This window comes from Camellia sinensis, chromosome 7, assembly GCF_055761805.1.
Source record: "Camellia sinensis isolate YWXY chromosome 7, ASM5576180v1, whole genome shotgun sequence".
Classification (NCBI taxonomy): Eukaryota; Viridiplantae; Streptophyta; class Magnoliopsida; order Ericales; family Theaceae; genus Camellia; species Camellia sinensis.
In genome coordinates this window covers 89,225,663-89,241,948 of record NC_138967.1, presented here as the reverse complement: position 1 = coordinate 89,241,948, position 16,286 = coordinate 89,225,663, and the positions used below count along the sequence as shown (strand labels likewise).

Below are 16,286 nucleotides of genomic sequence, written 5' to 3'. Positions count from 1 at the left end.
ACAAAAAACAAAATAACCCTACTTTGCCCATATATCCTTTTGTCCCCAAGTAACCTCTACCATCAGAAATAATAGATGGAAAGTTGGGATAGATATATGGGCAAAGATACAAACAAACACCATAAAACTAAAAAAAAAAACCACAAGCATACTCACAAAGCAACAACCCTCAAAACAAATCAAAAATGATAACCAACCCCATTCGCCCCCAGTCTCTACCGTAGATCAACACATGGAATCCAGTAAGCATCCCACTCCTCACAGCCGTGACATCCTAGCCACTCAACAAAAGCCATGACAGAGGAAAAAAATCTATCCCATGAGAAATCCCGACAGAGTCACATGAAGCTAGCACGATCAGTAACCATAAGCAACAGTCTTGTGAGTCGAAGTGACAACGGTAGCCCCACAGCAACAAACCAAAACATAGCCAAAAATAGCCTGAGATCAATCATCACATCCCCCAGTCCCTTCCTTAATAGATCACAAGCCTCAAACCCCATGGCAGTGTGCCCTTCACTCCATGTCAGGCGTGGCAATACGATCAATTAGGATGGGTCACATGAAGACAAGAAGCAACCGGAATCGGTAGCTATCCTCCCGCTCATCTCCCAGTCTCTAACTTGGCTAGTTATCGAACCACTGTTCCCCATAGCAGTGACCCCTCAATCACTCTTGGCGGAGATGGCTCAAAACTCACCTCATATCGAGTCACATGAGGATCACACGATCAATCATCAAGAGACAATCGACTACACAAGATCCGCTGCATAGTGGCTAAACAAAAGCTTACGGACTCACCAATCATATATGCAATATGACCCCAACAAAATCAATGAGCCCGAAAGTCCAAACCAAATGAGCCCAACGGCTAAATTTCCAAACCAAAAATTCATACCATTTCTTGCACCATGAGCCGGTGGCCCAACAAAATACGCACAAAGAGTAATAATGCTGGGCCCCACTTGCAACCAATACATCCAGCCAAAATAGCCCACGGATTGGCAACCAAAAATAAACCCTTGGGTCCTAAAAACTCGAGCCCCACCTCAACCAACCTTCTCAAATTACACAAATTTCACACGTGGATTCCACTGAACAAAAGTATATATAAATATTATATATACCACACTCACTGCAGTGCACCATCTTGGAAAAATCCCAATAAAAAGACTGCCCACAGTGGAAAAACCAAGGGGCCCACCGCCCACTACCAAAAACACATTACCCAAAACAATTTGAAATTCCCTCCAAACAATCCACTCAGCTTATCACCAAATCCCATATAATATTGCAATATATAACAAACCACTGCTGGTTTTAACGAAACCGTGGGCCAAAAAGCAACACACATGAATCACTTTCCAAGACTTTTGACAACAACACCAGCTGTATCTATGTGTCTAACCTGCTGCAGCAGTATGTTTGACCCAGACCCACGTGGGTGATGTACCTAAACCCAACGTGGGTAAAGCCTTCAAACAACCACGCGCATACTAAGCGTGAACCATGCACGCCGTCTATACTACCGACGGCGAAACAGCCACGATCATCACGTCGGAAAGCCAAGACCACCAATAACACCGGCGAGAAACCAGCGTCGGACAAGAGTCAGCACCTCCACTCTCTAGCACTGCGTACACTGCCACCATCATAAACCGAACCAGATCTGAAGCCCTGCAAATAGCCCAGGGCCAAATTTGGGATCAACCTAGAACACCACCAGATCCGTTACAATGTTACCACCAGCAAAACGACCGGCCAGCAACACCCTACGGACTAAAACTTTGAAACCAATGAAGACCCATACCAAAATCAACGCCAGATGAGAGCAACACCCATACCTGCACAGAGTCCAACCAATGCCAATGACTACTCCCGTTGACGTCAACTCTGGACAAACACACAAAAAAACATCTACCACCACCACTCCAACGGATCTAAATAAACCAGAACCGGCTCACTCACCCTTAGAATCGGGAAAGGAGCTAAATAGAGCTGACCAAAAGACGGCCACGGCATCACTAGTGGTATATTCAGAACCATTCTTCAACTACCAGAATAACATGAGTGCAGAAACACCATCATACCAACGAACCACCAACAAAACGGGGCTAACAGATGATAACTCGCTGACGAGACAACTGGGATGAGATCCCATTCTCACCAGCCATGGAAGATCGCAACTCAATGAACTGGAGTCCGAAGTCATGAACTTGAATACACCACACCAACAACCAAAGAACTCCCAAACGAACATGAAATTACACAACAAAGATCAACACCACCCCTAAAACAGAGCTTAATAGACCTGAACTCACTCACTTACCCTCAGAATTAGGGTAGAGAAGCTAAAACAAGCTGGCCGGACTGCACCAGACCCTCACCACCATGATACACCACCGGGGGGAGTTTCTAGAGAGAGAAGCTCCTACTTTTTTTCCCCTTGCTTGCTTGTTTGCTTGTTGTTTCTTCTTCTCTATGATTCGTTATATTGTTATATAAATTCCTTTCTATCATATGTTGAACAGGTATATGGTACGGTTTGGAGGGATGTTGGTTGCTTCTTGTGCAGGTTCAGTTGGCCATTTGAAGAGTGTATTTGTAACGAGGTGATGGCAGCTCCAAGCGCCTTGCTATGTTACATGAAAGAGGAAAATAGTTGTCTTCTTTATTGTGTGTACATAGTTCTTTTATATAATTTTGCCTACCCCTACGGGCTGTGTAGGTGGGTTTTTTTGTGCGGTTAATGATGCTATGTTTTTGTCATTCCTATAAGGAAATTGTAATGGGCTTGGTAGGGATCTCACGTAAGGCTCATGGAAGACTTCTATTTTTGTATGCTACAGATTTAGGAACCTACTCCTACGGGTTGTGTAGGAAGGATCCTAGAAGGCACTGCAAATTTTGCTTTGTATTAGTCTAGGCTGGCTGCTGATTTTATCTATTGTACAAGATCCCTATCTATTACAGGATATGGCTTTTGTACAATCAGTTGGCTTATTACCACCCTTCGATTCTTGTTTTGTATGTAGCTTCGTTTCTTATGTATTGTTGTTGTTAGGGCCTGGGGCATGCCCCTTGTAATCGTGTAAATTCTTTGTCTTTTATATATTTCTTATTCACACACAAAAAAAAAAGAAATTAGTTCGTTAAATAAAATAGAGAAGGATATAGAGGGACAAAGAAAGTTACGGAGAAACCTTATTCTTGAGTGTTAGAAGAGAAAGTTTGAGGAAAAAAAAGAAGAAGAAGAAATAGGACGAAAATCAAAGGGAATTCAATTTCATCATTTTGGACTTGAGAATTCAACACTTAAATGATTTAGAAAACCTTAAATGAGGTGATTAAGTTCAAATAATATCGTTAAACTACAATTCATCAGAAAATTCTTTTTCTTGGAGGCTAAGTAAGCTTAGTTTGAGTTAAACTTGCCCACTTAAGGGAATGAAACAATTAGTGGCCTAATCCACATATTTCCCAGGACAAAATAGAGAAGGATGGAGAAAGTTACAGAGAAACATTATTCGTGAAAGCAAGAATAGAAAGTTAGCGAAAAGAAAAAGAAATACGAAGAAAATCAAAAGAAATTCAAATACATCGTTTTGGACTTGAGAATTCAACACTTAGATGATTTAGAGAACCTTAAATGAGGTGATTAAGTTAAACTAAAATATTAAGCTACAATTAGTTCGGAAATTCTCTTTCTTAGAGGCTAAGCTAGGTTAGTGTTAATTAAACTTGGCCACTTAAGCTAATGAAACAATTAGTGGTCCGAGCTAATTAGTTCCCACAACAAAATGGAGAAGGAAGGTGAAGCACAGTTAAAGTTAGAGAGTAACATTCGGCTTATTTTGGTTTGCTTTTGGAAGAGAAAGTTAGAGAACAGAAGGAGAAATTGGAAGAATGTAAAAGGGAATTCAACTTCAACCATTTGGACTTTAGAAAAGACTAAATGAGGTGCTTGTATTAAACTAATACCGTTAACCTACATTTACTTAGAAAGTTCGCTTTCTTGGAGGCTAAGCAAGGTCAGCTTGAGTTAAACTTGGCCACTTTGGCTAATGAAACAATTACTGGCCTCAGCTAATTAGTTCGTAGAAGAAATAGAGAAGGATAAAGAAGGACGGAGAAAGTTGGATAGAAACATTCTTCCTGAAAGGTAGAAAAGAAAGTTAGAGAAAGTTAGAGAAAAGAAAGAAAAATTAGAAAAAAATCGAAGGGAATTCATATTCATCCTTTTGGTCTCGAGAATTGAACACTTAAGTGACTAAGAAAACCTTAAGCGAGGTGCTTAAGTTAACCTAATATCGTTAAGCAACAATTACTCAGAAAATTCTCTTTCTTGGTGGCTAAGCAAGGTTGGTTTGAGTTAAACTTGGCCACTTAAGCTATTGAAACAATTAGTGGCCTAATATAATTAGTTCGTTGATGAAAATAGAGTAGGATGTAGAAGGACGAAGAAAGTTGCAGGGAAACATTATTCTTGAGTGCCAGAAGAGAACGTTTGAGGAAAAACAAGAAAAAAAAAAAAGAAGAGAAATATGAATAAAGTCAAAGGAAATTTAAATTCATCTTTTTTTGCTTGAGAATTGAACCCTTAGATGATTTAGAAAACCTTAAATGAGGTGATTAGGATCAACCAATATCATTAAGTTACCATTAATCAAAAAATTCTCTTTCTTGGAGACTAAGCAAACTTAGTTTGAGTTAAACTCGGCCACTTAAGCTAATGAAACAATTAGTGGCCTAGAACAAAATAGAAAAGGACGGTGAAAGTTACAGAAAAACGTTATTCTTGAGAGCTAGACGAGAAAGTTAGAGAAAAGATGAAGAAATTGAAAGAAAATCAAAGGGAATACAAATTCATCATTTTCGACTTGAGAATTGAACACTTAGATGATTTAGAATACCTTAAATGAGGTCCTTAAGTTAAACTAATATCGTTAAGTTACAATTACTCTGAAAATTATCTTTCTTAAAGACAAAAAAGGCTTAGCCTATGTTAAACTTGGCCACTTAAGCTAATGAAACAATTAGTGGCCTCAGCTAATTAGTTCCTACAACAAAATGGAGAAGGGAGGTAGGTGAAGCATGAAGAAACTTAGGGAGAAACATTGGGCTTGTTTGGATTGCTTTTGGAAGAGAAAGTTAGAGAATGGAAGGGGAAATTGGAAGAATGTACAAGGGAATTCAAATTCAACCATTTGGACTTTAGAATTGAACACTTACATCATTTTGAAAAGCATAAATGTGGTGCTTACGTCATGCTAATACCGCTATTCCATATTTACTTAGAAAATTTGCTTTTTTGAAGGATAAGCAAGGTCAGCTTGAGTTAAGCTTGGCTACTTAATTGAGCATTTATGTCATTTAGAAAAGATTAAATTAGGTGCTTATATTAAACTAATACCGTTAACCTACATTTACTTAGAAAGTTCGCTTTCTTGAAAGCTAAGCAAGGTCAGTTTGAGTTAAACTTGGCCACTTAAGCTAATGAAATAGGGAAGGATGGACAAGGATTAAAAAAGTTGGATAAAAACATTCTTCTTTAGAGGTAGAAGAGAAAGTTAGAGAAAAGAAAGAGAAATAAGAAAAAAAATCAAAGGGAACTCATATTCATCCTGTTCGACTTGACAATTGAACACTTAAGTGACTAAGAAAACCTTAAACGTGGTGCTTAACTTAAACTAATATCGTTAAGCAACAATTACTCATAAAATTCTCTTTCTTGGTGGCTAAGCAAGGTTAATTTGAGTTAAACTTGACCACTTAAGCTAATGAAACAATTAGTGGCCTAAGCAAATTAGTTCGTTAAATAAAATAGAGAAGGATATAGAGGGATGGAGAAAGTTACGGAGAAACCTTATTCTTGAGTGTTAGAAGAGAAAGTTTGAGGAAAAAAAAGAAGAAGAAGAAGAAATAGGATAAAAATCAAAGGGAATTCAATTTCATCGTTTTTTACTTGAGAATTCAACACTTAGATGATTTAGAAAACCTTAAATGAGATGATTAAGTTCAAATAATATCGTTAAGCTACAATTTATCAGAAAATTCTTTTTCTTGGAGGCTAAGTAAGCTTAGTTAGAGATGGGTTAGTGAGAGAAGCTCTTACTTCTCTCTAGAAACTTCCGTTTCTAGGGTTTGCCTTCAATTCTTTGAACGGTTTGTTCATTATGGCAGTTCCCATATCAGATCTAGTGATGAACATAAATGAAGTGAGAGAAACCGCTGAAGTAACCTAAGGTAGTAGCGGTGTGGAACCTTTTCCCACATCGTCGATTCGTGTCTAGGGTTTGTTCATCTAGATAACAATCCTAAAAGTGAGGTAACCATGAGTGATCCTGGAAATATCCCTTCAAAGGGTAACAACACTGTTAGTCAGAGTGAATCTAACAAAGAGCCGATGGATCTTCAATAGATCGTAGATCGTCTGCAACGGATGAAGGAACCTCTTTCAACTGAAAGTATTTGAAGGTCAACAAACCCTGTTTCATCAGAGATAGCCCCAAAATCACCAGTAGTACCAAATCTAAGCCCTAGATGGGCGTTAGAGATGGAAAAGGATGATGACACCTTCAGGAATATCCCTGATAGCTTGGAGATCGCGAGAACTAGGGCCGACGGGGAGAAACAAGTGGTTCAATCCCTTCGATCTGACCCTTCACTCAACCCTGAAGACCTTAGTGATCAAGAAACACTAGATGTAAACGATGTTTCCAGAAGAGGGAATGGGGTTAATAATTTCAGAGGTGGCCGGGGTGGTAGGGGTCAAGGAGGAGGCAGAGGTCAAGGTATGGCTTCTGAAACATCAAAGTCTTGGGCTGAAGTTACTGCTACTCCCGACCGTTCGTGCCTTCCGTTAAGATACATCCCTCCTCTAGTGGATAATTAGCATTGATCTGCCTCCAAGACCAAACCCGCTGGAAAAATGGGATTCTTGTCTCGTGGGGTATTTTATTGACAAGGGAGTTGCTTTTAACTATATGAGGAACACTGCTTATAGTCTATGGAAGAATAAACGTCTTAAGGAGGTCCTGGCTAATGGGGAGGGTTTTATATTCTTTATATTTGAAAGCCCTAATTGCTATAGGGAAGTCCTTGAAGGTGGTCCGTGGTATATAGGTGGATTCCATCTCATTCTAAAACAATGGACTCGGATGATGAGACTGACTAAAGACAAAATCCAAAAAGTCCCTATCTGGGTTAAATTTTTTAATGTCCCAATGGAGTATTGGGATAGTGATGGTCTGAGTAGAATAGCAAGTGCAGTTGGAGTTCCTCTATTTACTGATCACCTCACAGTAAAGGGGACTAGAGTGGCCTTTGCTCGAGTTTGTGTGGAAGTGGATGCTAGTGCCAAACAACCTCCTTCTTTCCCAGTTAAATGTGGTGAAAAACAAGTGACTGTTAAGGTGGAGTACCAGGGTTTACTATCTAAATGTGAGCACTGTTTGGTTTTTGGGCATGACACAACAAAGTGTGTGACTACCCAGGTGGCTAAGCTAGTTAACCTCCAGAAAGACACTGAAAACAACCCTGATCCAGGATGGAGTACTGTCCAGGTAAAGGGGAAAAGGAAAATGGGAGACCCAGATCCAAGGGAGGAAGAATTGGAAGGAAATTTGGCCAGAATTACCGAAGATGAGGGAGTTCCTACTGCTATGGAAGTGAACAACAGTCAAATTCAACAGGAGACTAGTAAGTCAGTTGTCATGGTCACTGAAACAAATTTGGGAACTCAGGGTGTTACAATTGCAGCGGATGTTTCTCTGGACATTCAGGATACTATAGATGGGTTGGCAGAAATAAAAGAGCATCTATTAGACATTGCAAAGTTAGCCCTTCCAGGGGATGCAGATATTTTGGAGAAAGTGTAGAATCTGGCCACTACTGTGGAAAGTCCACAAGCCACAATTGGTGCCTCTCATGCAAACACTACCACCAGCAGAACCTCTGGCAAGGGCAAAAGCCAGAGGAAGAAAAAAAGGTACACCTCGTTCTCTTGGGTTGAGAGTAAATTTTGATTATCCATGTCTTTTAAAATTGCTTCTTGGAATATTAGAGGGTTTAATGACCCCTCTAGGCAAAAAGAAATGAGAAGTTTTTTGGCTAAAGAAGATATTAAGGTCATGGGTATTTTGGAGACCAAAATAAAAGCTGTAAATGAAAATCATGTTTTCTCATCTGTTGTGAGCAACTGGTCTTTTTTGACAAACTCTCAACCAAATAAAACTGGTAGGATTTGTGTGTTATGAGACCCTGCTTTTTGTGATGTTTTTTTTTTTTTTTGGGTGAATAAGACATAATATAAAAAAACAGAGAACTACACAACTACAAGGGGCATACCCCAGGACCTAACAGAGAACTATACAACCAAAGAGAGAACAAGAATAAAAAACCAGCTACTTACCCAAAAAAAAAAAAAAAGAATAAAAAACCAGCCAACTAACAAGGATCAAACCCGGCTGCCAAAATTAAAGTAAAGAAAAGCAATACATAGAAGGAAATCCCCAAAGGATATGTGCATAAGCCGCATACATACGAATGAGGTCCATGAACACATCCATTCGATAACCCAAATCTGAATCGACACATACGGCGCAATCAAAAGCAAACACTGAACTAATAACCCGGCACATCCCGTCTAACATCCAAACCCAGAAATTCAAAACAGGAATATAAATTAAGAAAAGACAAGTGTCCACAAAGGCGCTACAAGCAGCCATTAACACAAAATAGTAACCTCTGTAATGCAATCTGCCAGACAACTCAATATCAACAAACCAGCAGTCGACAAGAGACGTAATCCTCTCCATGCAACTCCAGCAAACTTCATTGTAGAGAAACCAAAATCTGAAAAGCAAGGAGCTTTCGGAACAACAGGTCTGCAGTTCCCAAAACCTGGACACCATTGCCGACCCATACAACCCAAGATCTGCTCATACATTATAGTAGACCCTGTAAGAACAGCCATAAGTAAGTACCTCCAGCAGATAAGATACAATCTACTAGGAACTAAAACAGAAACAGTGCCCTCAATATAGGATCTCACACCACTCGACCCACACTTTAGGGGCTCACACCACTCGACTTGTGCTTCCTTACCCTGCAAATAAAAAATTATAATATATATTAACATTAGTAAATATGGTGGCTGAATACACTCAACCCTCATGTGAAGTGAAAATTTTAACTCCTCTCATCACTCAACCCTCAAATACAAAGATGCATCCATAGTGAACTCTGAACAGATCCTGCACAAAACCAAACCATTACGCAAAACACACAATGTTGCTCACCAACACTCAACCCACTTGTAAGGAACTCACATCACTCAGCAGCCCTCCCATATCTGATAATATGGGGCTTCAATATAGTTGTTGGCAAGTTCCATTGGGCAAGAAACCAGCCATCACTAGCAGAGCTAGGCAAATTCTTAATGGACAGCATTCTACTTCTCACCATCTGGATTACAGATTTAATAACCACCTCTTCAGGCTTAAATTCTTTGTTAAAAACACGACTATTTTGTGGTAAATGTTTAAGAATTTTGGATTACAGGATTGAATGATCCCTCTAAACAAAAAGAAGTTAAGAATTTTGTGTCTAAAGAAAATGTTCATGTCATAGGAGTTTTGGAAACTAAAATAAAGCAAATCAATGAGAGGAAAATTTGTGGTAAATGTTTTGGTAACTGGTCTATGCTCTCCAATTCACAACCAACTGAAACTGGGAGAGTCTGGGTGTGCTGGAATAATGATTTTTGTGATCTTCAACTGATTTCCATGTCAAATCAGCATATTTTGTGTAAAATTCTTGACTTGGCTACAAATGAATATTTTTTTGCTATTTTTGTCTATGCTGCAAACAAGCACACTTTGAGGAAAGTATTTTTTGATACAATGTTTAACATCTCCCGTGCTAAGTCCAAAATTCCTTGTGTTTTCTTGGGTGATTTTAATGCTATAAGATACCAACAGGAAAAAATTGGGGGTTCTCCTTCCTGGACTTCTGAAAATGAGGAGTTTAATACTTATATTAACGCATCTGAATTGGCTGATCTATCTTATGGTGGATGCCAATTCACATGGGCTAATAAAAGGAGCGAGGGAGCTTTCATAGCTACCAAGATTGACAGAGTTCTGGTTAATGAGGCCTGGCTGGATAAGTTTCCTGAGTCTACGGCTACTTTTCTCCCGGCTGGTATTTCTGATCACTCATCTGTTGTGGTCAACATCAGTGTTAACAGTAGCTCCTTTAAGAAACCATTCAAATATTTTGACTTCTGGTCCCATCACCCAGATTTTCTTAGCACTGTCTCAAATACCTGGTCTCAATATATTCGTGGTGTCCCTATGTTCAGAGTTTGTCAGAAGTTAAGACAACTCAAAGCCAGCCTTAAGCTTCTTAATAAAAAAGATTTTAGTGATCTGTCCACTCGTGTCCTCATCTCTAAGGCTAGTTTGGATCTTGCTCAAATTAACCTTGATAAGGATCCTTTGAACTGTGAGCTTCAATCTAAGGAGAGAGAGGAGTTGAAAAGATACATTGACCTTAGCAATTTGGAAGAGTGTCTTGCTCTTCAAAAATCCAGAGTCCAATGGCTTGGTCTAGGGGATAGGAATAGCAGCTTCTTTTTTAGGTCTGCTAAGAGTAATATTAATAGAGGTAAAATCATGAGTGTGGTTATGGAAGAGTCCACTAAGACAACTGATATTCATGATACTTTTGTCCAGTTCTATACCAAGCTGTTTGGTACCCCTATCTCGGGGGAGTACAATGGTCTTGAGCGCATTAAATCGTTGGTGAATAAAAAGGTTTCCAATTCTCAATCGGCTCTTTTGGCTAAACCTATTTCGGAGGCTGAAATCAAGGAGGTTTTTTGGTCTCTCAAAGCCAATAAAGCTCCTGGCCCTGATGGGTATTCAGCTGGTTTCTTCAAAAGCTCGTGGGATATTGTTGGGAAGGAGGTTACCCTTGCCATTAAGTCTTTTTTTTACTCTGGTAAACTCCTCTCGGAGATCAATAGCACCATCATTGCTCTTATTCCCAAAATTCCTAATCCTATGAATGTTGGTGACTATAGGCCTATTTCTTGCTGCAACACCATCTATAAATGCATTGCCAAGATAATAGCCAATAGAGTCAAATTGGTGCTTCCTGATCTTATTGATCCTGTGCAATCTGCTTTTGTCCAGGGTAGAAGAATCTCGGACAACATCTTTCTGTCCCAAGAGATTATGAGGGGTTACCACCGGAGTTCCAAAACTCCGAAGTGTGCTATGAAAGTGGACATCATGAAAGCCTATGATACTGTGAGATGGGAGTTTATTATTGACATCCTCACAGCTATGGACTTTCCTCCTTGCATGATAAATTGGATCAATGCTTGTATGACTAGTCCTTCTTTCTCTATTTGCATCAATGGTAGTCTTCATGGGTACTTTAAAGGGGCTAGGGGCCTTAGGCAAGGTGACCCTATGTCCCCTTATCTTTTTGTGTTGGCTATGGAGGTTTTGGCTAGAATTCTTGCTGAAAAATCTAGAAACCCCCTTTTTAAGTTCCATTGGAGATGTGAGAAGACTAAAATTGTTAATTTGTGTTTTGCTGATGACCTTATGATCTTCTGTAGAGGGGATCCGGGGACTGTCCATCTCATCATGCAAGGTTTGGAGGAATTTAGGAACTTGTCCGGTCTCACTCCTAATCCTAATAAGAGTAACATTTATTTCTCTGGATGTAGTAGTGAGCTTAAAGCTGACATCTTGCAAATTGCCAAATTCACTGAGGGCTCCCTCCCTGTGAAATATTTGGGTGTGCCTTTGATCACCACTAAGCTTAGAGCGTCTGACTGCCAAATCTTGGTTGATAGGATGACTAAAAGGATTAAAAGTTGGACCAATAAATTGCTATCTTATGCTGGTAGAGCCCAACTCATCCAGTCTATTCTCTTCTCGATGCAAGTTTATTGGTCTTCTATTTTTATTCTCCCTAAGAGGGTTATCCGCGACATTGAAAATCTGCTCAGATCTTTCCTTTGGTCTGGGACGGATCTGAAAAAGCATAGTGCTAAAATTGCTTGGAAGCATGTTTGCAAAAAAAAAATGAGGGTGGGCTTGGTTTTAAGGATATGGAGGTTTGGAATAGAGCGGCTATAGCCAAACATGTTTGGTACCTGTTTTCGGGTGGGGAATGTTCAATGTGGTGTCAATGGGTTAAGTCCTACTTACTTAAGGGTAAGAGTTTTTGGGGTATTAAGATGCCCAGTGATCCATCCTGGGTTTGGAGGAAACTTTTATCGGTTAGGGATTTAATCTTCCCTATTATCAAATTCAAACTTGGCAATGGTGAAAATGTGTTCCTCTGGCATGATAACTAGCACCCCTTTGGTTCGCTTTTGCTTCGGTATGGTCCTAGAATTTTGTATGATACCAACCTTCCTGACAATTCTAAGGTTAGTTCAATCATCTCAAATGATTCTTGGAACTGGCCTTTTCCTAACTCTTGGGAGATACAGGAATGGATCACGGCCACCCCTCCTTCTCTTAAACCTTCCATTGATTCCCCTGATATTCCTGTGTGGAGTTTGACTACTGATGGTTCCTTTTCTATTTACTCTGCTTGGGATTGTTGGAGGGACAAGGGCCCAAAGGTTACTTGGTCTAATCTTGTTTGGGGTCCTCCTGTTATCCCTAGGGTTAGTTTCATTGTATGGCTGGCTATCCATGAGAGACTTAACACTGGGGATAGACTCCAAATCTTTGGTCTTCTTACCAGCCCTAGCTGCCCTTTATGTTGTGCCCCTGAGGAAAACCATTCCCATCTGTTCTTTAGGTGTCACTACTCCTCTAGGATTTGGGCTGTTATCCAAGCTAAGTGTAATTCCCACTGGCCTCCTTTGCCCTGGCTGGAACTTGTTGAGTTTGTTACTAAATCCATTTATGGTAAATCTCTGAAATCTATGATTATGAAACTCTCTTTTCTCTGCACTGTCTACCATATTTGGATGGAGAGAAATAGTAGAATCTTTAGTAAGGTCTTCAAACCTGAAGAGGTTGTTACTAACTCTATCATCCAAATGGTTAGGGGTAGACTCCTTTCTATGGAAAATGTGAAAGCTTATGCAGGTGACAACTGGTATCTGGAACAATGGAACATTCCTTCTACAATCCTGTTGCAGTCCCAAACTGCTGCAGCCGAAAGGAATTCGAGTGGTGTGAGTTTCCCTACATTGAGGGTTGAGTGATGGTGAGCAGATAAGGAGTGTTTGTCTAATTACTTGTGCTGTCTTGCAGATGGTGTTATTCTCAGATTCTATCAGCTATTATGGATCCCAAATATTCACAAAATCTGGAGCCTATGAAGGGAGGGTTGAGTGATGTGAGCCAACACAGTTCATCTTGTAAATGTGGGTTGAGTGGCGGGAGGAAGTATATATTTCTTTTACTAACATGTACTATATATTATATATATTTTTGTGCAGGTTTACGGTATCTCAAGTTCATTGTCCAGCTGGCTGGAATGAGAGAGCACGGAATATGTGGGCCGAGTGATGGGAGCCCTTACATTGAGTGGAGAGTTCTCTTTTATTGTGGGTCGAGTGAGGGAGGTCCTATATTGTATGTTTGTTGTTTCTTCTCCTGTATGACTCTATACATTGTTATGGAAATTCCTCTCTACTATATACTGTACAGGTTAAGCAGCAACTTGTAAGGTGGGATTGCTCCTGGCAGTTTATCTCGGATGGCTATTGGATTTGGACTTTGGCTGCTAGAAGTTTGCCGCTGGTTACTAATTTTGGGCACTGGCAGCTAGCTGTGTCGGGGTTTGCCTGGTGGTGTGAAGATGGCTGCAATCAGCGCACCTCTTTGGCGTTGTACGCTGTGTGGATTTACCCTTCGGTGATGGCTGCTAGTAGCGCCTTGCCTAGGCATTTCAGTGGGTTTATTAGCTATCTTTATTTCTTTTACTTCTCTCATGCTGTGAAGGAGTGGTGGCTGATTGCTATTCAGATTTGGATGGCTGTTGGCAAGGTGTGTATGTACCATAGTGATGGCTGCTTCAAGCGCCTTGCTATGCTACAAATGAGAGCAAATCAGTGGTCTTTACTTTTATTTTTATTTGTGTAGGAGGTTTCATGTGTATTTGGGTATCTTGTGTAACAGGTTTCTTGAGCAATTCGGTAGGATGGGCCCCTCTTGGTACATCACTTCAGCTTGCTTGAGTTACAATTTTTGTATTACATTTATTTTGTTACAGGTGCCTATCCCTACGGGTTGTGTAGGGAGGCGTGTGGGTGTGTTGATGCCCATCCCTACGGGTTGTGTAGGGAGTTTTTGGACTGTTGTAATGGTGCTTGTTGGTTGCTGGTTTGTCCTTTGTACAAGGTCCCTATTCATCATAGGATATGGCCTTTGTACAATCTGCTTGGCAACGTTTTTCTTTTGGCTCTCCTAATTTTCGGATGTAGCTCTTAGGTTTGGTTTAGGTTTTTTGTTAGTGTTTCTTTGGGCTTCGGTGCCTGTGGGCTGAGGCTTGTGTTGTCTTCTGTTGTTAGGGCCTGGGGTATGCCCCTTGTATTTTTGTAAATCTTTCTGTTTTATATTATTTCTTATTCACCCAAAAAAAAAAAAAACACGATTATTTCTCTCAATTCAGATGTGGTAAATAGAGCACAAGAAAGCATTGCTCAGAATATTAGCCCTAAGAGAATTACCCTTAGCCTCCTTCGTAGCATATGTAACAATATCAGGCCAATCCAAAGCAGGCCACATCATGTTGCATTTGCCTTCAATAGCACCCCAAACTCTATTGGTAAAACTGCACTTAAAAAAGAGATGAGAATGACTTTCTCCAGGATCAAGGCAGAATGGGCACTGAGAATGAGGAGCTAAACCAAACAGCATTAGCCTATCACCAGTGTACAACCTGTTATGGATATCAACCCAGACAATGAAACTGACTTTAGGAATCCTGTGAGGGCCCCAAAGGAGTTTATGCCAAACCACTCTACCAAAACTACGTCTCCAATGATTCCAAGCTGAGTGAATGGAAAACTGACCATCAGTAGTAAGATTCCAGATAACTTGGTCACACTTGGAAGGGTTAGGTTTGCAGCATTCAAGAGTAGATGAGATCAACTCCTGAATTTCCCAAGAATTAGGAATAGGCCACTTCCAAGAGTGACCATTGATGATTTGACTGACTTTGGTCTCACTGTTGAGGCAAGAGTCATACATGATCCTGTCCCCAAACTTATTCCATAGAGGACCAAGAGGGTGCCAATTGTCGTACCAAAGGAATGTAGAATCTCCACAACCAACTTGGTGATTAATTAGAGGAGACATCCAGTCCCTAAGAGACAATATTTTCCTCCAAACCCATGAAGGGTCAGGGGGGATTTTGACCCTCCAAAAACTTCTACCCTTGAGTAAATAGGATTTAACCCACTGGCACCACATAGACTTCTCGCCACCAGAAAAAAGGAACCAGACATGTTACTTTGATCACTTTGTCTGATCAGCATATTTTTTGTGAAATTAATGATTTATCTCAGGCCCAGGTTTTCAAAACTTGTTTTGTTTATGCTGAGAACAGTAATATTTTGAGGAAAGAATTTTTTGACTATATGCTGAGTTCATCCATTTTAAATTCTGCCACTCCCTTAACTTTTCTTGGGGATTTTAATGCTATCAGATACAGTTATGAAAAATTTGGGGGGTATATAGAGTGGAATAGTGAGAAAGAGGTTTTTAATTCCTATATTCTTTCTGCTGAGCTTGTTGATCTATCTTATGGTGGGTGTCAATTCACTTGGGCTAACAAGAGGACTAGGGGTGATTATATAGCCACTAAGATTGATAGGGTTCTGGTCAATGAGTCATGGATTGACTAATTCCCTGCCTCTGATGCTATGTTTCTCCCCTCTAGTATTTCTGATCATTCCCCTGTGGTTGTTGCTGTCTCTGCTAAGGCCCCATCCTTCAAAAAACCTTTTAAATATTTTGATTTCTGGGCTAAGCACGAAGAGTTCTTTCCTAGTGTCTCTAAGGACTGGAATCAGTATGTTGTGGGTGTCCCGATGTTCAGAGTTTGCCAAAAACTCCGGAGTCTGAAACCTATCCTAAAAGCATTAAACAAGAAGGATTTTAGTGATATTTCTACTCGTGTCTTGGCTTCCAAAGCTAAGCTGGATTCCATTCAATGGAAATTAGACAAAGATCCTAGTAACAGCACTTTTCAGATCCTTGAAAGGAGTCTTCTTAAAAAGTATGTGGATCTTA

General features: G+C 40.1%; 1 protein-coding gene across 1 annotated transcript; it reads right to left on the bottom strand.

Annotated features, from left to right (window-relative positions):
• Nucleotides 1-14,657: 14,657 nt before the first annotated feature.
• Nucleotides 14,658-15,464, bottom strand: LOC114295780 (uncharacterized). Its single transcript, XM_028240080.2, has one exon. The coding sequence runs from the start codon at nucleotides 15,462-15,464 to the stop codon at nucleotides 14,658-14,660; it is 807 nt and encodes a 268-aa protein (XP_028095881.2).
• Nucleotides 15,465-16,286: the final 822 nt, after the last annotated feature.